This window comes from Mastigoproctus giganteus, chromosome 2, assembly GCF_048544385.1.
Source record: "Mastigoproctus giganteus isolate SK-2022 chromosome 2, ASM4854438v1, whole genome shotgun sequence".
Taxonomy (NCBI): Eukaryota; Metazoa; Arthropoda; class Arachnida; order Uropygi; family Thelyphonidae; genus Mastigoproctus; species Mastigoproctus giganteus.
In genome coordinates this window covers 248,117,446-248,140,293 of record NC_143576.1, presented here as the reverse complement: position 1 = coordinate 248,140,293, position 22,848 = coordinate 248,117,446, and the positions used below count along the sequence as shown (strand labels likewise).

The 22,848-nt window shown below is 43.5% G+C and overlaps 1 protein-coding gene across 1 annotated transcript; it reads left to right on the top strand.

The window, feature by feature from the left end:
- Positions 1-14,694: 14,694 nt before the first annotated feature.
- Positions 14,695-15,681, top strand: LOC150090361 (uncharacterized). Its single transcript, XM_090390284.1, has one exon. The coding sequence runs from the start codon at positions 14,695-14,697 to the stop codon at positions 15,679-15,681; it is 987 nt and encodes a 328-aa protein (XP_090246410.1).
- The last annotated feature ends 7,167 nt before the right edge of the window (positions 15,682-22,848 follow it).

Below are 22,848 nucleotides of genomic sequence, written 5' to 3'. Positions count from 1 at the left end.
ACTGTGCCCATTCCTGGAAACGCTTTTTGTCAATGGCTAGATGATGATGATGATGCGAAAGGATCCTTCTACCACACTTCAACCTATTGAGAACAGCTTGGTTAAGGACCAGCCTTTTCTTTTTCAAGAAGCAAGCTCTTTCTTTGGAATGGTCTGAGGGATGGAATGGTCTGAGGGAAGTTGAGTTTTCTGCCATTTCCGGTAGGCCTTCTGCTTCTTGATGAAAGCCATCTTAGTTTCCTTATTGAAACCCCGATTCGACCTGTTACCACTCCTGGTGATTCTGGCTGCACCATGTAGTGCAATTAACTTCAGTTGTTCCGACAAGAGCATAATGGCATCCTCCAAACTAGAGCAAAGTTTCCGGCATCCCCCTCCTCCCATACTTCTCCTTCAACCCATGCACGGTACTAAGTACTATAGGTTTTGATACCTTTCGTGTTTGGGGTTTTCATAAAAAAAAAAAAAAAAAAAAACGGCTCAGAATAGAGACGCCCGCAGTCAAACCCAAACAAGCATTGGAGAATGATCTCTGGCTTCAGATATTTGGTAGAGAAGGCTATCCTAGGCAAATCAGCAGAGTACTCGTCAGGTAACCCAAGGGAATTGCTCTGTAAGGATAGTTTACATGCAATTGGCAAGTGATCAGATTGGAATCGAAAGTTGCTAGGTAGGAGTTTGATATCTTGTAAGTTGTGGAAGATTAGGTCCAGCGCTTGACACGCTCTAGTTGGTTGCGTCACTAACCGTGTAAGGTTAAAGGCCCGAAGAGTAGCCTCAGGGCCCTCAAGAGCATTCCCATGCCTGGGCAGTGGCAAGTTAAAATCACCTGCTACAACAGTTGGAATTTTAGGCATTCAGTTGGTTGCTAACCACGTGAGCAGCTCCGCTCTAGAGTCATCATTGTGGTCCGGAGGAAGGTAAACCAGGCAGCATTGGATTTGAAGAAGAGGACTCCTCAGCGTCAGGGCGACTGCCTCAAAGTTGTTAGACTGGCTCACTCGTGTCCTTGTTGTCTGGAAGCGATCGTTGAACAGGATTTCAACACCTCCGCCTCGCCCGTTAATTCTGTGATTCCCAATGTGTTTGTAAGGGGTGTTAAAATGGGTAAGATCAAGCTGTCTATCTGCCGCTAACCATGTTTCTGTAAGGCAGATGACATCAAACTCATTAAGCAATAGGAGAGTCTGGAGACAATGAAGCTTGTTTTTTAGGCTGCGTACATTCTGCATAAACCAAAGAATCTCTCCTTCGTGTGAACCTGGTAGCAAGTCATCCTTTTGTAGCTATTGCTGTTTATCTCGCCTGGATCCGCTATAAGCGATCGATCTGCTCCTCTCTTGGAACGGCTTTATAAAAAAGTGCCTACCGGCCAGCAGCTAGAATCCAAGACGATATGCTTTGCATTCGCAGGACAGGAGATGATAAAGGAAGAATAGGTCGGGTGTCTAGTTTTGATAGCTTTTGCGTCTAAGTTGATCCCATGTTCTTGGGCAAAGAGTGCCCTGATACTTTCCACTTTTGTTGCTGGCCCCAGTCTGGAAACAAAACTTCTCTCTCGGGTCTGGACAGCTGAAATATTATATATCTCCTCAAGTCTCCGCGACAGAGGGACCGAGGCAGGTTCAGTAGGAACCGACATATTAGGCTCCTCGCATGGAAATCTGTTACCTTGTGTTTTCACAGTCAAAACACTTTGAGCGCAAGCCATTTGTGGGTTATGCTTGGGAAATTGCGCACGATAGTTAATTTGGTCTGAGAGGCAGAAGGCATCCGCTTGAGCGTAGATCTGCTCCTCCCTGTTTTGGCGTGGGGTTTCTCTCATCTCCATCCTCTTGTAACCGTGCTGAGCCTGGCTCAGAACCTGGCCACCAGGCTTCTCCTGACGTCTTTTGCAAGGTTGATGCAGATTAGATTCACCAGGAATAATACACTTGTCCTGTATAAAAGGGCTGTCACCCTCGAAGGTCGGATCGCGCTGATGGAGAGCGGTGTGGGGGGGGGGTGAGTACCCAAAGGGTTCAACATCACGGCCGGGGCTACGATCTGTTCAGTTGTTTTGTCTGCAAAACGAGGTGAACTGTCCAGATTTTTGAGATCTCGTTTTCCTCGCTGGACGCGCTCAGTTTGAGTTGGAGGTCTTGGCAGTGCATTATTTGCTTTCTGTGAATTCTCCTGAGGTTCCGAATGGTCCATCACTGACGTCTGACTAGAGGGAAGACAGTATTCACTTATAAAGATTTTGAGATTCATGGGAAGGTTTGACCACCTCAGTCGCGCAAGGACGCTCGGCCACCAGAGGGTGTCGAACGCCCCCGCAAAATCGACTGAGATGACGAGGAGGTATTTTCTTTGGCAGTTTTCAGCTGTGGTGATGATTCTATTAAATGCGTCAGTGGTGGATCGGTCTCTCCTAAATCCAAATTGGTTCTGTGCAGGAAACTGTGCTGAATTGTAGTAGGTTTCTATCTTTTGACGTAAGAGCTGCTCAAAGACTTTGCTTAGTACAGAGAGAAGAGCGATTGGGCGGAATGAATCAAGCATGTGTTGTGGCTTTTCAGAATCAGTTTATTGTTGACAGTTTTCTAGTCTGTGGGAAAGTGGCCGCTTTGGAGACAGTGGTTGTATAGGTCCAGGAGAAGATTTGGGGTAGGCTCTGACACCTTTTTGACTATTTCAGGGTCTATCATATCCATTCCTGGAGATTTCTTGTTCCTTAGTTTGCCGACTGCGGATATTAGGTCCAGCTGCGTGAAGGGTGCCTCTGTGAGGATGGTGCGATATGTGTCATTCTCCTGGCAGATTTGCTCTTGCTCAGGGGAGTTTTGGCTGTCCAGGGTTTTGAATATGGTGTTTAGGATGTTGTTAACCGATTTATTCCAATTCTTCGTCATGCTTCCTTGGGGCGTCCTGGTAGAGGGTGTCACCTCACCTCTGGGCAGTTTGTTCATTGTGATTTTGTAGACTGTTCCCCAGGGTCTGATTTTTCCACCGTGGAGACCAGGTGCTCCCAGGACAGCTTTTTCCGCTGCCTGATCATTGCAGTGTAGGCATTCTTGGTTTCCCGGTATTGTTGCCTAAGGGCCTCCACCGTTGGGGGGGGGGCAAGGAACGCCTGGCTCTTTGGAATGCTCATCTCTTTTGATTGAGTTTTTTGCGCAGGGCATCCAGTCCCTAGACCACCAGAGAACGGCCCCTGGTCGTGTGGATTTTCTCTTAATGGCCTTGTTTGCTGCGTCTACAATTGCGTTGGTGACTGCACGCTGGTGGAGGTCAGGGATTTGGGTCTTGTAGTGCTAACTCGACAGTCTCTGTGCGTTTGTAATGATCGCTTTCTCAAACACATTCCACTCTGTCTTTTCCACAGCATATCTCTAGAGCTTATAGCTGGTGATGGGCTCTTGATGTATTGTTCTGTGCATGTTGACAGTGATCGCACGGTGGTCGGATGTGGTCCAACCCTCCTGGACCTTCCAGTCCGTTATATAGCGGGCGAGAGATCTTGTTGATAGGATAACATCCAGAGTTGCCTTCCAGAGTGTAGAGGCAAAAATTGGAAGGTTGTTTGGACAGTTTAGTACGACAATGCCACTGTTTGCCAAGAATTCCTCCATTTTTGTCCGTTCCAGGATCCTCTGTGCTCTGGGGTGTCACTGTGCCAGAAGGGGGGGAGCCACAGTTTACATCAGCGGAGATTAGAATTCTGGAGCCTGGGAGCTCTCCCAGAACTTGATTCAGGTACTGTGTTTTGGTTAGGTAGGTACTGTTGTAGGTTGCGTCTGTATATTTCTCCGCAGATTGTGGCTGGACTAAGGGTCTACGTCATAGATGGCTATGGAGGGTCCTCTCTTCTTGGGTGGTTCTGCCGTGAGGCCAAGTGTTGAGATCTTAGTATTACTCAAGATAAGGTTGGCATCATGGGTGGATTCAGTTTCAATAATCACCCCAGTGGTGCGAGTTTTCCGTATCGATTTTATTTTGGCCGTCCTAAAGTCCTCGGTCAGGGAGTCCATCACTGTGTTTTTTACTTCCTCGCTGGTTTGGTGTCCGTCCGGAGGTAGTGGGTTTAAGAAACACTAGGTGAGGTTTGGGGAGTAGTGTCTTTCTTGCCTCTGACTTTGTATTGTTTGTTGCTTTGGCTGTGTTTGTCCTCAGCGCTTCAGCAAAAGTGGGAGCACGCTGTGGCATTTTGTTCACCCCAATTTCCAGATAGGCATCGAGCCTGGCCGTTATTTTTTTCATTTTCCAGGTGGGTTCGGTTCAAAATTATTTCCAGTTTAGTCCACAGGGAAACTATTTCGGCTCTTAATCCTGTGATAACTCTGCTACTCTGCTTCTTGAATGGGTTTTCAAGGGCCGTTCGTAGGATCAATTTTTGTTGAGGGACAGTGGCGTCAGGCAGAGTTGGGTCTAATGGTGTATCTTCTTGTTTCTCCTCGGTCGAATCCCGTTGCGATGCGTGTGTCTCTTGTAATTTTCTCATGTCGGTTTGTGAGCGTGTTTCCCGCTCCAACTTGAGAATAGTGAGTTTATAATTTTTTCTTATGGCAGAGGAAGCTTTCACGCGGCGATCCGCCGGCCCTTCGTGATGCTCTATGACTATAACGTCATCCTTGCTGGTTTCCTGCGTCATGGTTTGGGCTTTGTCAGTTTTTCCCTACATAGATAGATAGATAATCTTTATTACCCTTCACGGCCATAAAGCCAGGGGCTTACAGTTTCCCAAACTTCCGGGAAAATTGAACAATTATTTACAAAAGGTAATTTTACAAAGAAAACATTATAATACAAAGGAGAGAACTCCTTACGAGAGTTAAATCTGATTGAGCTGGCTTAACATCGAGATAAGAGCACCAGCTCAATTAGACAGTAACAGATGCAAGGTATACATCAGTCATTGCCGATTAGTCCTACTCGTCATAATTTTTTTCCGGTAAGTCCGGTCAGCAGCGAATTTGTTCAGTTCGGCGTCCAGTGCCTGGGTTTGCTTGAGCATCTGCTGAGGAAGGAACCTGTCCGAGAGATGGAGTCGTGCTGAATGTGAGTGGAGCTCGGGATTGGCCCTAAGGGCAGCAGGGGGGATCCTCCAGCCACTGCTATCCCAGAATGAAGGTGTTGCCATTATGCCTGTTATCATCCTGACTGTTGCTAGGAGGCGTTGGTCGTCGACTAAGGTGGGAAGCCGTGGAATTCCGAGAGAGTTGGCAAGCTGTGTGGTCCGAATCAGAGCTGGAAGGTTGTGCTTTCTGTTGGCCCACTTTAGGAGCCAGAATTCTGTGGCAAAGAGTGGTTTCTTTATTGATGGTGCCGCTGACGCCCAAATTTCAGCAGCATAGAGTAAAGGTGGAAAGATAACTGTTCTTATGTACCTCACGGTTATCTTTTTATCTGTGATATGAAGGAACTGTTGTTTTGCTATCCACCGGAGTCTTGAAGCACGTGTGAGGAGCATATCCATGTGGGCGTTGAATCGAAGTTTTGGGTCGAATACAACGCCCAGATCACGATGGCTGGACACAATTGGGATGAGGGGTTGCCGACCGAAGGCTGGAGAGAAGAAGGAGTTTGCTTCAATAAATACACCATGAATTCGGACTTAGCAGGATTGATCTTGAGCCCAAACTGGCAGAGGTAAGATGTGACTGTGGTGAGAGTGTTGTTAATTTCCACTTTTACCAGATCTAGGTCTTGACCGGGGGTGATGGGAGTGAGTATCTTGATATCGTCCGCATAGCTCAGTAGACATCGAGAATGTGCAACCAGTGGGAAGATAATGGATGAAAACAGAAGGCCCGAAAGGACCCCTCCTTGTGGGACTCCTGCGGTGACGGATCTAGTAAGGGTGCGATCTCCTGTATGAAGCTTTATAACTCTGTTATTCAAAAGAGAGGAGAGAAAGCATAATATGTTCCCTGTGATCTGGAAGTGGCATTCCAGGAGAGTGAGAAGTTGGTTTACTTGGACGGCATCAAATGCAGCTTCAATGTCTAAGTAAGTCACAGCTAGTTCCTGCCTATTCTCCAATGCTGACAAGATAGTATTTGTGGTGGCTAGCAGATTGGTGATCGTTGATCTGTTTGGAAGGGAGTAGTGAATTTGGGCTGGATTACTGGGCAAGATCTGCTTAGTGAGGATGGGGAGTAAGGCCTTCTCCAGGAGCTTCAGCAGGTGGAGGAGTTGGAGATGGGTCGGAAGTGTTTAGGTTTCGATGGCGACTGAACTTTGGCTAAAGTTTTGATGAGATAGTTTTTCCACTGCTGTGGGAAAATTTTGTTCGAGAGTAACTGGTTGAAGATAATTAAAAGTGGCTGAATAATGTACGGACTTAGGCATTTGAGCATGAATTGGGGAACTCCATCATCACCGGTGGTTGACGAGGCAGGTAGAGAATTGATGGCTACGATCAGCTGTTGTTTTGTAATCTGAATGTTGTTCAACACTTCTTGCTGGATGGGCTCTGTTAGTAGAGCTAGATCTGAGTTTGGCATAGGATTACGGTTAAATCTTGTGACGAAATCGAGCCACAATTCAGGATCAAGTTGTAAAGGAAAATGAGGGTTCACTTTTTTGTATGGAATTTTTCCTTTAGCTAGCTCACGGTTAACGTATAATTTGATTGCCTCAGATTTCAGGCGATTAAATTGAGCCCGTGCCCTTGAATAAACGATACGATCATTGACGTTTTGCGACTGTTTCCATGTGCGATGGAGCTGTTGCTTCAGCTGGAAACTCATTTTGAGTTCAGAATTCCACCAAAGTCTTGTATATGGACTGATTGTGATCTTTTTAGAGGCAGCATATTTGGCAACCGTGTTGATCCAGTTTGTGACAATGTTCACAGCTAGTTCTGGGTCACAAGTCTCTAAGGCCACCCAGGGAATGAGAGAGGCGGCTCTGATGCACTTATCTACGTCAAGTAAGTTGGGGCTAGTGATGTCAACCTTTGTTGTTGTCCTTCTGGCTTCTAATTTGGGGGCTGGCAGATATGCGGTCATATGTATCGGGACGTGATCAGAGTCAAATGACGTTTCTGTAATGTAATCAAGGGTGCAGGGGAAAGAGGCTAGAACTAGATCTAAGAGGTTATTCCTCCTGGTTGGAGCTTCATTAATAAGTTGTAGGTCAGCACATCTCAAGTGTGCCAGAAGATCCTTTTTCAGATTAGATAGCTGAGGAGGTAAATTGAAATCACCACAAACTAAGTGAGAAGCTGTGGGATGCAGCTGATTGATTAACCAGTTGGAAACTTCAAGGATGATTTGCTGGGACGGCTTTGGGGGTATATACAGCACACAGACGTCAAACGTCACGAAGTTGTATCCTAACGTAACGAGGATTGCTTCATAGTTAGGAGAGTTACTGGATTTATTATCCAATAGCTTGAAAGCGGATTTCTTGTAGAATATTGCGACGCCTCCACCCTTGCGTGCAATCCGAGATGTGAATACCACCCCATAATCAGCTGGGGCAGCTGCCGCTAGGAATTCTTCATCATCATTCAGCCAGGTTTCGGTGATGGCGAGCAGGTCAAAATGTCCGGAGAGCAGAATTTGCTCCATAGTATCAAGCTTGTTCCTAAGACTACGCACATTCTGATAAAAGATGGTGCAGGCAGGTACTCTGGGTACTTTGATACGGACGGGTGGTCTCTGACATGGCACTACTCGATTCAGCACGGTGTGTCTAGGATTGATGAGCACAGGGATCGGCATATTGGTGTTCTGTGTCTGTGATTCTGGTTGCGGTAACAAGATCTGGATTGCTATGAATCAGGGTACCATTGGTGGGAGTCCTTTCCATTTCTTCTATATCGCTGCCCGAGATATGGCATAACAAGAGCTCCAGCAGGCCAGATTTCAGGATTGAAGAGTGCTTCAAAATCTGCATCAGCTACATCGATCTTAAAGGAGGCGTAGGTGGGATATTTCGTGGACAGCTTAGTGACTCTACCATTCATTTTGAATGCCGCAAGAAGGTTTTCCACATCATCAGCTGAGGTAGCAGGGGAGAGCCTACTAATGAAGACATTACGCATCCGCTTGTCCCTCATTCTAGTGTTCGCAATTTGCATCTTGCTGAAGTGCAAATTGGTTCCAATAACTTTAAGATTGGGGCTCAGTTCCTTAAGAGTTGGATTACGGGTCAGTGTTTGTTCTTTTGTTCTTTGGCTTGCAATCATTGCATACGTTGTAGTGTCTCTATGGGTCTTTACATTAGATACAATCGTAGCCCCTGTATAATGGTTACCCCTCACGTTGTTTGAGGTGGAGCCACAATTGCGATGCACTTCCGCAGCCAGAGCATTATCCGGTCTCGAGCGCGAGGACCCCATATGTGAGTTTTGTGATCGCGAAAAGGTGCAATTTGGCAGGTTTTGCTCCTGATGACTTCTATGGATCTTCTGGGAGGCAGTATTTCCAGAGTATTCGCTGGCATCTGCTGTGATTTCAGGGCACACAACTTCAGACTCACATCTTGTAAGAATGGGGGATGGAGAGGAGTCATGTGATAATAAAGATGGGGTGGTTTGGGTAGGAGCTCTCGGTTTCGCATGAACGTGTCCTTCCGGAGGATGCTGCTCATGATGGTTAGTTTGAACAGCAAGATCACAAACAGAGTGCTTCAGGTCATCAAAGTTTTTCCCCAACACCTCCAAGTTTTGTGCATGCATTCATTTTGTTCTCGTAGTCGCTTGTTTTCAAGCAGTAAGTCTGCGAGGATATTATTAATTGGGGATAGCTTCTTACATAGAGTTGTCTCGATATTTGTGAGGAGCGAGACAAGAAGTGGACTGTGTTCGAGTGATGCTTGATTAACTATTGCTGAGATCTCTGTTGATAGGATGTTATCCTGTTGGGAACTACTTGATTTTTGCATGATGAGATTTTGTTCTGCCAGTAATGAGTCAGGGCTCAATTCCACATGTGAATCTGACGATCTCAGTTTTTCCGTGTCTACTTCAGGTGCGGGTTGGGTCCTGTGCTCAAGTGAATCCGAAATTTGGTTAACGTCGTTGTTAGAAGTTTCACCAGTTGTTCCTAGTGACTGCATATAATTTTCTCCCTTACAGGGGGGACACTGCCATACTTTCCGTCGCTGCTTCCCGAGCCTCTTTAGGTCCAACGCGAGACATTCGCTTCCGTATGTCTTGAGACAGGAAGTACATTCTATAGCTACGTCCGGAACAATGCCACAAATTACGCAGTTTCATTATTTGGGTGATCTTGCTTTGAAGGCATTTTCAGATTTTAGGCGCAGATAAAAGGATTACGAGTGGGTTGAAAAAGAGTTTACAATTGTGTTTAGTAGTCAAAGTAAAAGTGGTCTGTTGAGAGCGTTTTCCAGGCAAAAGCTGACAATTTCCAAAACTTCGTTGCCAGGCAAATAGCAGACAAATAACCAAACGCTTGATTGCCAAGTTCCTTCCAGCTTGTTGCCGAAGGCAGTCTCATAAGTAGAGCGGGAGCGTAAATAGGTCGGAGTTGTAAACGTCCTGCAATACGGGGGGTCGACTGGCGAATAACTCCCAACACAATGCAACTGCTTGACCTTGTGATACAGTAGTGGGCAAGAGTTAGTGAGCAGTGAAGGCTAGTAACCAAGGAGTTAACATCCGGGCATTGAGACATGCAAAGGCGGCAAATGTGAATACAGTACAGGCAAGAAAAAATCATGTAAAAAACAATAATTACCTAAAGATTCATGGTATTCATCTTCACCAAGGATGCAGGATAACTTAGGAAGTCACTATACGAACATATTACTCAGACTCGCTAAAAAAAATACATTAAACACTGAAAACTTGAGGAGCTCAAGATTAGGCAGCCGTCACACCGACGCGCACGCGCAAGGGGGCATGTTGGGATAATTTCAGATAATCGAGGTAAGTTCGGATTTCCGAGACTGTGTGATGTTGGTACGATAGGGCTTTGGTATTGGCGTTGAAAGACACCTGCTGCAAGTTCGTAGCCCAATTTGGTGAATTTCTGTGCACTAAAGAAATTTAGGATGTTCCCCACAGTCACGTGGGGGGAAACAGCTATTCACGAAAACACCCCTACAGGACCGGAGCAACTTTCCTGCGGGTTTTCAGGGGTGGTGAGCACAAAGGTGAGATTTATTTTTCCGTAGGAACAGTAATTGTGGAGATTGCCTTCCATCATAGAATGTTTATGGAAGAGAGGGGTCAGAACCAAGTCATGTTCTCTTCGTTGTATCCACACGGAAATCTTTGGGAATTGTTGGAGCAGTCTTTGCCCAAAATTACATTGTTGTGGATCACCTTCCCTGTCAAGAGCTGGATCCAAGCGCGGCAGCCAGAAATAATTGGACGCACTCTCTATTTCCCTGTTGTCAGCAGCATGGTGACCAGTTCCGTCTGGCAAACAAAGGAAAAAGATAAAAACGCTTGTATTCAACTAATAAGCCCAGACAAACAAAAGCTTCTCACCTGAAAAATCGACTGGAGTTTAAAATTTAATTGATGTACTTTTCCTGAAGGGAAACACACTTAATCCACATGTTATTAACTAAAATGGTGGAACGATTAACAACGTGTCCGACGTGGTTGGCAGCCATATTGGCGATCGTGAAGGCGGCCATATTGGCGTAAGCATGCGCACCATATACAAGCACAACGCTATCATATATAAGAATTAAAGGCTCACATCAATTCATTAAATCCACACAGAATTTTACATAAAGTCATCTGGTGATCCAGTATCTTTAGTTCTTCAGGTTCAAATCTTTGGCGAACGGTATCGGTACTATAATCACTTTTAATCAGAGCACATAGAAACGTGACCGCACGGTCGAGGCATAGGTGGCATCTCGATGTTTAGGTAGGTGGTGTCTGCGCGGGTAGCACAGTGGTATCGTCATCCTCCCCACACCGGGTGAAAAAAGCCTGGGTTCGAATCCCGTCGATGACGCGAGGAACTTTAGTGGGCTTTTTTCACTCCGTGGCTGAGTTAGTCGGTCTCAGGCATAGATAGCAAGGTTTTTCTCCCCAGTAACTGGGGTTTTTTGGTCCAGCAAAACAGCCAAATCGACCATAGAACATACGCAATTTACAGACACCAATACGGGTTAATGTATTTAATTACGGGAAACCCTAAAATAATAATTTTTTTTTTTTAGGTAGGTGGTAGACGTCAGAGTGCCCGAAACATGGATGACTGGACCCATGGTATCCCAGCAGAATATCGCCCAAAGCATGACACCGCCGCCGCCACCGGCTTGTTTTCGTCCCACAGTGAATCCAGGCGCCATCACCTCCCCACGTAAACAATGCACACGTACCCGGCCATCCACATGGTGCAACAGAAAACGTGATTCATCAGACCAGACGACCTTCTTCCAATCACTCAGGGTCCAGTTTCGATGTTCGGGTGCCCATTGTAGGCTCTGTCGCCAGTGAAGTGTTGTTTGCATGGGCACTTGGACTGGCCTGCGGCTACGTAGCACCATTTTCAGCAAGGTTCGATGTACTGTGTGCTGTGACACATTACTCCCATCACCAGCATCCCAATTACTGGCGAGTAGCGTGACAGTCGCCCTTCTGTTGCCACGTACTATCCGTGAGAGCCTTCGCTCATCTCGAGCATCGATGAGCCGTGGTCGTCCAACACCTTGCTGGCGGTTCGTGGGTTTTCCCTCCTCGGACCAATTTCGATAGGTACTAACCACGGCTGACCGTGAGCATTCCCCCAGCCGTGCAGTTTCGGATATGCTCTGACGCAGTCGTCTGGCCATTAAAATTTGGCCTTTGTAAAACTCGCTTAAGTCCGCTGCCTTTCCCATCTGAAGAACAAGAGTAACGCTGATTAACGGAGCTCAGTATCAGGTGTTTTTTATACCGTGTCCCGACCAGCGCACTCGCCGTAGTTCACCTGAGTTGCTTCGATTTGCATAACTACTCGCTGGTCATAATGTATTGGCTCATTGGTGTAAATGATTCTAGAAGAAGGGGCCATAATTTCAAGTTACGCGGGGAGAAGTTTAGACTGGATTACAAGAAGTTTTATTTTAGCCATCGAGTTAAAAATTACCGGAATAAGTTACCTACATGGGTGGTAGAGGCTGACAGTGTGGGGAAGTTCAAAGAACAGCTGGATAGTTACCTACGGGACGAAGGAAACGAAACGCACAGGTTTGTCTACTCTTTTGTTTTTTTTGGTTCGTGCAGCATAATCCCTTGGCTTCCTAGCACCATACAGCCATTACTAATAGTAATACTAATAAGGTCTATGATTATCAGAGACGTAGGAAAAAGAAAAATTTGCGCAGATTTCCATGATCAGGAAAAACTCAGATTATTGGATGTTTGCAAAGCTCAACCAGCCTCTTTATTCGCCTGACTTGGTTCCAGCAGACTTCTGTTTTCGAAATTTCAATTGAGACTGAAAGGAAGCCGATTTTATAGTATTCATGAAATTGATAAGTATGTGACAGCAGAAGTACATACCCCCACCAGACGATTTTACCAAGTCTTTCCAAAGCTTGCATAACTGTTGTAGGGGTATTCGGTCCTTGGTGGCTCTTTTCAGGGAAACAAGTTAGAAACTATTTTCCCTTTCTGTATTTTGCATTTTTTTAATTAAGTCTGATTAATTTTTGCCGCATTTTGTGTGCCATAGTGAGGGGCTTGCGATGTTTCAAACTGGTCTATATCATATCTGTACTTTATCTTTGCCCATGGCAGCCACAGATTTGAAACTCGCAAAGGCAACTGCAGTCGATACAGAGAGAAAAGACTGAAGACAGAAATCGCCGATCCCAGAATGAAGTGGTGAAAGAGAACGGAGGAACGGCCTTAAAAGTGTTGTGTTGGAGCTTCAGATGTCAACATAACGCGACAAGCCGTAAATGCGTCCATGATCTGTAGGACATGGGTTTTGATGACTGAGAAGAAATTCACAACCTCAAGCCACATCAACGAACATCAGACGTCGTTTGCAATGGCGCCCGATCCGTGGGCCCTGGACCATGGAACAGTGGAAAAACAGATAGTATGGAGATAAAAATGAAATGTCTTCTCACACTTTTTTGATCAGAAATCGGAATGTGGGCTTGAAATACTGACTTGGAAACGTCACCTAACACGGTGTATTGTGCCAACAACCAAATTTAGAGAAGGCGGGGTCATGGTGTGGGGATACACTCTTCGTGGTTCATACGTGGGCCATTGGTTGTTGTGTTCAAAAGCATCAAGTTATATACTGACAGCATGAACAATTTTGTGAGACCTGTAATATGACAGCGTTATGGAAATTGATCAATCCATATTCAGCATGATAATGCTTCATTCTGTACAGCGCAAAAATGTTGTCAATGAAGAATATATAAACGTTACGATTCATGTATTTTATACATACAAACTGGCTAAAAGAATACGAAACTTTATTCAATATATCGAATTTTTCCAGCCAAATGGAGTGTAGCTGCGATACAGTAAAGGAAGAGGACTTAGTTGCCGAATAACACTCTCTAGAAAATCCCACACGTTCTCCATAGGATTAAGATCAGGTAATGTGGGTGCAGGGAAGAGGGTGGAAATATGTGCCATGTTCTCCAAGTCATTCTTGCACGATTCTGGCACGATGTGCCGTTGCCTTGTCATCCATAATGTGACCATTACCTTAGGGATAAACGTGTAATATTGCTCGGCGCAGTAGATCTCAAACAAAATTCAGGCACTCAATGGATGACATTCGACCTCACACCAATATCAACGGACCCTGTCTGTGCCAACAAAACATTCCCCCATGATACCACCTACGGATGATTGGGATGTCGGATCAAAGCAACCAAGGTCATCGCTTTGTGAGGTTCTTGCCACAATCTCTGCTTACATCAGCGTAAAACAAAGTGTACCGTGATTCGTCTGACCGCTTGGCTTTCTTCCACTGTCCAATCACGACGTTCTCGGCTACTGCTATGGATGTTTCTATTTTTCTCTGAAACAAGTGGCTTCCGAATAACCAGGCGACTGCCAATGTCCAATTTCTTGAGTTCATAGAATTGAAATAGGATAGTTCTGCACATGGTTGAATTCAGAAGTTATTTGATGCGCACTATATTTCCTATTTTTCTATAGAGTCCTCCTCAGATTATGACTGCTATTCTCTTCAAATACTGTTTTTCTGCCTGATCAGTAAAAGACATTTTCGTCTTTGTGTTGTGGAAAAACCGCTTGTTCTCCAGTCATAGAAACCTTTGAAATCGTTCTTCTGAGAAACCAGTTATGTCTTTCGTTTCTTGAATTGTGGCTCCTGCTAAAATTGCACCCACGATAAGACTGTCCTCGAAGTCTAACAGATCACGCGGTTTCTCCTTTCTGATTTCCACTGCAGTCGAACAGCTGCACAATATTATACTCAACGAGGCAAAATCCCATCACAACACGCCATAGTTTTCTTTGATTCTATTTGTATTTATTCTCATTTATTTTTGCATTTCTTCTGTCTGTTACTGTCTTAATACAAAGGTTCCTAAGAAGGTAAAATTAGTTTTTGACGTGTAAAAGTATTTACGAGCATTTTGTGCAGAATATTTTTGGTGAAGGTGGGTATTATTGTACGTAATTGTTGGGGGATTGATAACTGTCACGATGGTAAAAATAAATTCCATTGTTTTAAACAATAACACTTAAACAACTGGAATGATAGTTCAAAATATTCACTAAATTCAGGAATGGCTAAACGTCCAAAATACGACTTTCGCCCGAGGCAGAGTACGAAGTTAAAAGAAGAAATTCAATTGGCCGAAAACGCTCTCTTGAATTCTGCAGAGGCGAATGAGCACACACAGATCCTCGAGCAAAACGTTCGGACTCTTCTCAATTTAATCAAAACGTGGCAGAAAGAAACGCGTGTAAAATGCGAAGACTTTGAAATTCAAAAGCTCATTTACACTCCCGCTAAGGTTTGCTTTTGGAAGAACGTTGGCGACATGCTGTTGGTCGGAGAAGTCCTGGTGTGTTTGTACAATTGCGATCGCTTCGACGATCTTTCCTTTCAAGAACTGCATTATCCTGGATTTATCCATTATTTCTGGGCATGGCCTGGACACGACGTACCTAACGAAAGGAGCGTGCAAGAGTCTCCCGTGTCCTATTTTCATCGTGCTGCTAATGCAAACAGGCTGGTATTTGGCAGCGGGGAACGATTCATCGATGCGATTTCTCATGGCCAACCCGAATTGTTTCAACGTACCATCCTAAATTTTAGATTAGACTTGATTCTGCTGTTATTAAGGCTTGGAGCCAATTTCAATTCAAAATTTAAGACAAATTGGGAAATTGTGGAAAGACTTGTGTTCCACTTGTATTGCATGCCGGAAACCATTTTCAGCGATTTTAGGCACTTAGAAGTGCAACGACGCCACAATTTCCAAGAAAGGGCGATATTTGTGAAGTACCTTCTTCGCGTTATTCCTCAGCTCAGAGTAGAAACTTTACAAAGTGTCATCAGTGACAAAACCGTTATGAACGTCCTTGATGTGACCTTCAAATGGGTTCCGATGCTGAAACCACGATGTTTCAGTCCATCTGAGCTAACCCACCTTTGTAGATGTGCCATAAGAGAAGTCCTGCATAAAAACTGGAGTCTTCCAGATGGTATACCGAAGCTTGACCTTCCTTTGACACTCCTCAGATACGTTGACCTTCTAGAAGATTAATCTTCTAGAAGAAGAAGACTGCGGTTCCACTTTTGTTTGGATAATCCGACATCGATCGATGTGTTGTGATGAAGAGCAGCTGATTCTAAATTTATGGTTTGTGCATGTTTTAGATTTTTTGATTTTTTTGTACTAATAAAAGCAATCTGAAATATTCAACCATCCTTCTAGCCTTAACAAAAGAACAATGCTCACATCCTTATATTTTGTTTAAAACTGTTATAAAGCTATTGGACAAGATCGCATTTGAGATCTGTATGGGCAACTTCTTTGTTAGCGAGGACATCATTATACATGGCATCGGGGATTATTGATAATGATCAGATATGCATTTGAATTCAAAATGTCGCGCCCACAGGTTGAGAATTTCTGAGTACCTCTACAAGAGAGAGAGCACGCGCTCGGAATTTTGTCGACTTCCACCAGAACGAACCTTTGGATTCGCCAAGGACCCAAGGCTTCAGCCACAGATTCCGAATGTTCACTTTTCCTTCTTAATTTGGATTCAGTGACCGGGAGAGTGTGGAATGGAGTTCATTCCATTCCACACTCTCGAAATTCGAACTTAATCCCACACCGGATTAAGTTGGAATCCCTTCAATGAATCGATGGACTTTTATGGATTTTTTTCACAATGTGGCTGAGTTAGTCGGTTTCAGTTAAGTGCAGCATTGTTTTTTTTTTCCCCGAAACTCGGGTTGGAAATTAATGAAATAATGAACACTTAAACCAAAGTGGAGTGTAATCTGCCTTTAATTTCTTAAAGAATTACAGATTATTCCCAGATGTTTCTTGATACTTTCTGTACCTCTTATTCAGTGACTGTAAAGACAGCAGAACTGGTAAATTGTGGTGACTTGATTTTGACAAAATTGTTAATTTTATTACACATTTCCTATTTGGAAAGATTCGGTGTTGAATTACTTAACAAATAAAGTAGCCATTAGAAAACATCAGATAAAGTTTAAATTTTAAGTTTTAAATAATTTTACATTTGTTATTAAATTATTTAATAAGATTAACTAGGGCATGACTGTGATAGTTCGTGCGTCGGGTTCATCCTTATCGGAAACGGCACATCCTTATGAGACGGCCCATGGTGTCCTATCGATGATCTATCGAACTTTTGCAAGTAGAGATAGGGGCGTGATAATCCCATTATTTAAGGCTATTGTTAGACCACACTTGGAATACTGTGTTTAAGTATGGGGACCACACCCAAAGAAAGGCATCGAGCTTCTTGAAAGGGTACAAAGACTGGTAACTCCCCTGGTGAGATCGGCAAAACGTGTCCATATGAGGAAAGACTTTGAATATGCGGGTTGCACAGCTTAGAAACTAGACACCTCAGAGGAGACTGGATTGAGGTGTTTAAGGCTCTGAGAGGCATAAGAAAAATGAATGAGAACGAAATTTTCACGGTTATAAATGATTCTACAACAAGGGGCCATAATTTCAAGTTACAAGGGGGATGTTTATACTGGATTGCAGAAAGTTTTATTTTAGCCGCCTCCGTGCTGTCGTGAAGAATGGTGTCCAGTCAAACCAACTCCTCTGGGATGTTTGTGGTGAGCGAAGGGTGCAGTGTGTTGTACGGGCTAGACGGCAGGTCACCGTGCAACAGCTGATATCGCGATACAATATGGGGAATGCAAGAACAATATCTAGAATGATAATACGCCGCACAATCAGACGTATGAGGGTCCAGAGCAGATGACCGAAGCGACAACCTCTCCTCACCGCTGATCATCGTCGTCGGCGAATTCTGTGGGTGTCAACAACATGCTGGTTGAACGGAAACGAGTATGCTGGTTGGATGGATCCATATATCTGATGCAACACACCAACTGACCCCTTCGTGTGCTTCGCACACCACAGTAGTCCATGGATCTAGGCATGTAGTGGTGATTGTTTAATTTGGGGAATGTTTTACTGGCAAGAACTAGGATTCCCTTGTGCATGGACCTACGTCTTGCAGGTGAAGTTACTTGCATCTTTTAGGGTCTGCGCAGTAGCACAGTGGCATCGTCTTCCTCCTTCCCACACCCGATGGAAAAGGCCCGGGTTCGTATCCTGTCGATAACGCGAGGAACGTGAGTGGGCTTTTTTCACTCTGTGGCTGAGATAGTCGTTCTCAGGCGAAGATAGCAAGGTTTTCCCCAGAAACTTGGATTTTTTCTGATCAACAAAACAAACGCAATTTACTGACAAAATAAATATTTTGGTAGATGTAATCATTTACGGGAGATCCTCTAACCTTGTATTAGACTTTGTAACCTTGTATTAGCCTTTACTGTAAACCTCTGGCTTGCAGCCGTGAAGGGTATTGCGTACGGCATGTGCGTTTTGTATGCAATAAAGAGTTCTTCTTCTTCTTCTTATATCATAATTTGGTTTTTTTTGACATATCTTAGGAGACCAGACGTGAGTTCCAGTCCCGTCGATTATGTGAGGAAGTTTTATGGGCTTTTTTCACAACGTGGTTGAGTTAGTCTGTCTCAGGCAAGGAAAGCATGGATGTTTCGCCCAGAAACTCTTGTTTATTGTCCAGCAAACAGAAAATCGACCTCAGAACACATGCAATTCACAGACAATATACACGGAACAATATGGCCGTAGTCGCCAATGCTCCTAAAATCCTACTACAACAAAATCCTGCCACTACAAGGATTTGGACGTTGTAGGATTAGATATCTGTTTGGCAGCTAATCTCTGTGAGCAGTTTAATTGTACGGGTAGGTGGAAGGAGGAATGGGGGTTCTTTTTTCAAGATAAACTTATTATGGTTCTTATTTTTTTTTTTAATCTGCTCTCTAATACGCTATTTTGAAAATATGAAGATAGACAATAACCACATATATAGTTATTTGGTAATACTGTTAGTTAATGCCTATAAAGAAAATTGTTTCTATAACAACAACAACATTTTCTGTACCTGCCAGAAAACTCAGACTATACAAAGTTAGGACCGAGGTGTTCTTTAAATCTCATTGGTGAGCTTCGCCGCGAGAAATTTTAATGTTTTTTTTTTTTTCAGAAGGTGGCTGAGTTAGTCAGTCTCATCAAACGTTGCATTGATTTTAGGTCCAAAAGATCGGATGTTTTCTTCCAGCAAACTGGAGATAAAATCCCAGACCACAAAATACACGCAGTTTATAGACACACTGTACTGACACCTCATAACCTTAGATGCTTTGGCGCTTAAAACATGCAATCCATCAGTAGCTAATAGTGGCATGCTTCCCATTCTGGTAGGTTTCTCTTTGTAGACCGAAAAGATGAGTTTACTCATAACTCTTATAAAGTGCGAGGCGGATATTTGTAGTAGAGGGAAGGCTCAAACGCCAGCTTAGAGTTAGAGACATAAATAGCTTTTCTTCTACTTCAACGGCTTTATACGAGGTGAGCATATAACGAAGATCATTTAAAACTTGTTGCGGGTTAAACTGGAGTGGACTGCGTGTATGTATGTACAGGGTAAGTCAAAAGTAACTTCACACATTTGATACATAATATTAACTTATTATTTTCACTCAGAGGAAACATTCTTTGGGAAGAAAATTAGTGCAAATCCAAAGTTGCAGTGGAAGGAACAGTTACAATGTTTCGATATGATTTCTAGCAGAAATCCAGTACAGATCCAGAGGTGGTGCCATGATTTTCTAAAGGTCGCTCTACAACAGTTCCAAGGAATCATTACGCTTTGAACATTAGTGGACATGTATTGTGTCTTAGGTAGGGAGGCTACTGAATGTCAGTTCAACTCCGTTGTGGTATTCACTTTGATGATATATAACTCTTTAAAATGGACTGCTTTGATAATAATACGTTTCTTCCACCCCTTATCCATAGCAGTAACTTGCCCTTAATGCCACACAATATGGTATTAGGGGCCAGTTACTGCTTGGGATAAGAAGATGATTAAGTGGAAGAAGACAGAGAGTGGTTATCACTTGTAACTGCTCTTCGTGGACTAATATTATTAGTGCAGTCCCAGGGTTCAGTGCTGGACCCATTGTTGTTCTCTATATTTATTAATAATCACTAGGCGGCTGCGCTCGCTTTTTTTAATAAAATAAAATAAAATACTTGCAGAAGCTTTCGATACTGTGTGTGTCCCTTCAGCTATGAATACATAAATACGTTACATATGGAAATCAAGAATGGTACCGCGTGGTCATGCTAGATAACAAAGCGCGTGCACAAGGTTTATCTAGCATGAACACGCTTAAACAGGAGCTTGTTTTACTGTTGTAAATCAAAAGTATTTTACGAATTTTAGTATTTTTTGCGTATTATAATGTAACCCGCACCCCTCTTCTCCCATTGGCCGAATAAATATCACTAGGAGGAAAATTATGTTAACGTATAGAAAGACATTGATGCAGATATTGCTAGGAAGATGAAAGAACTCCCCCTTGTGGGGTGCCGAGAGAGGTCCTGGTGGTCATAAAACTCTATCTGTTGATGAGAAGCTGATTGAGAACAGCAAGAAGGTTACCTTCGATTCTGAAATAATGCTTCAAATTTTTAACTAGCTCTGTGTTGAGTGTGTCGAAAGCTGCTTGTATGTCCAAGAATAACATTTCAAGTTGTTTCTTAGAGTTTAGGGCTTTTTGGATTGCCCAGCTGGTCTTTAATAGATTAGACAGCTTATAGACTTCTTAGAAATAACAGTATGAAGATGTTGTGGTCACCCGTTTAACCAGGGATCGACTAAGATGCGCTGTATTGTTTCTTCAAACACTTTTAGCAGCCTAGAGGAAATAGTGATTGCTCTGTAGCCGTTGGGATCTCTCGGTTTGTTTCTTTGTTTTTGGAACTGGTAATGCATGATAGACATTCCAAATTGTCGGTGTGATACCAATCTCGAGAATGCTGATGAAGATGTAAGGTAACAGGTCATTCACATATTTTCAGAATAAAGAGTGGAAATAGATTGGGAATAACAGTAGGTTTACTGGTAAGGCTGTTTATTGCTTTCATAATCATGTCCCTCTAGACCTTAAAATGCGCAAGCCCGGTCCTGGCCTTATCTGTGATGGCCGCTACAGGGAGTGGAGGATGTTGTTCCTGTTCAGGGCGGAGGGTTGACTGTACCCACAGTTTTATCGTTTCTTAACCCATTTCCACCTGACGACCACGTGTATAAAGGATGCGCTTGGAATGCCTAAACCTTCTCTGGAAATACTTACGATTCTCTGTCTGTGTAACAAGCCTCTGTCTTCTCCCATTCAACTATCCACAAATGTTGTCAATGTGGTTAAAGACAGGCATCAGTGTGAGCTACTGCAACAAGATCGATGAAAATTAAGTCGATGGGATGAGAAATGGCAGTTCAAGTTTAAGAATTGACAAATGCAAGGTATTGTACATGGGTAGCAGTAATCCGAGAGTAACTTATCAATTGTAGGTACTACAGTCAGGGTAGCCAAGAATGAAAAAGACCTGCGGGCAATTGTGCATTGAGACATGAAATTCTCTGAGAAGTGGATACATGCTGCCAGGACAGCTCATGCAATTTTGTCAATGATATACAGGAATTGTGCTAGAAGGATAGGAAAGTGATTATCCCTTTGTACAAGGCCATGGTTAAGCCGCATCTTCAGTACTGTATACAGGCCCGGAGGCCTCACTTTAAGAAGGATGTAGATTAGTAGGGCAACCAGTCTGGTGAAATAAAAGAGTAGTCTTACCTAGAGAGAGTTCACTTCTGCAAACTGCAGAAGTGAACTGCAAGACAAGGTACTGGGGTGGGGGAGATCTGATTGAGCTGTTTAACGCCTTAAATTCTTTGAGTAAGTTGAATGTTAATGGCATTCTTCCACTTGCTCAGACTACACACATGAGGGTGCATAAATTAAAGTTGAGGAGGAGTCATTGCAGGATAGATGTGCGGAGGTTTATCTTCAGGCAGTTGGTTGTTGATTATTAGAAAAGGCTTCCATCTGTTTTTTTTTTTTTTTTTTTTTTAGTGAAAGTGGACTCAAGGAAGAATTACAAATTCTTGAAATATGGATGGAATATTTTGTAAGCTTGCTTTCATGCATCATTTGCCTATACAACTACTACTACCGTCCCTTAAAAGAAATTCCACCAAAATAAGTCCATTGGTGTCAAGTCTGCTGATCACAGAACTGAACCTTCGTACTCCGTCCAACGACATGGAAATTGGAAACCCAAGCGGACTGTTGAAAGTGAGAGACCTCAACCTTGTTGGATGAGTATAGTGTTGCATCATGAGCAATTTACGAGCTCAGATAATGCTCGAGAATGCCTCAATACACAGAAACGGTGATTTTTCTTTCTATGAACCTTACACCATTTCTGCAACTTTCAGGAACAAAACAGTTTAACTTTGGAACTGGACGTTTCAAAACCACTTTAGTTTTTTTCATTTCTCCGCACTCGAAAATCGTAAGCACGACTTGATATCGCTGGTTCAACTGTTGATGATCCTACTCAGGTAGCTAACAAACTAAATGAATATGTCACAGTTCCTTTGTAGCCGGATATTGAACCCACTAATTAAAAAAATAAAAAAAGTGAATAAACAACTGGGTTACATGTGCAATTCCCGTTCTGAATAATACTATTGCCGTTTTACTCTGTATTATTGCTGTTCGTTTTGTTTGTTGCACATCACTGGGGTTCGTCATTACTCATTTATGTTGCAGGTATTACAGTACATTCATCGTATTCCCATGAATAAGGCAATGGCACTTTTACAAATGTGCGATTTCAACACCAGCGTGACACGTTCATCATTTCATAGAAGTCATCTGCTGATGAACCCGCCAACAATCAAACGTTCCCTGAAGAACTCGGATAGAAATTATTTTCAAATATGTTGTAGTTAACCCCATGGACAATGGGAGGGAAGTTGATGTCAAGCACGACACCCTCCCCTATATGAAACAGTGATAGTAGATACAAAGGGAATTAATCCAAATTCTTCTTTAATTACTTGGTTGAGACTATTATTCATGTCATAATATCGACGTTTCAATCAGTGGGAAATTTCTAGATGCTAACCTGAGGACACGATATGTATGTCCAATGGATAGGCTCTTCTCCCCCCCAGACCCCACACGGTCTGGTTTACGTAGCCCATCTTGGGTATTATATCGTGGCTCCATCAGAATCAACCACTCTTTCCGACTTAGT

What these genes read in the sequence shown, in the direction of transcription:
- LOC150090361 (XM_090390284.1), top strand. Translation starts at nt 14,695, where the DNA reads ATGGCTAAACGTCCAAAATACGACTTTCGCCCGAGGCAGAGTACGAAG.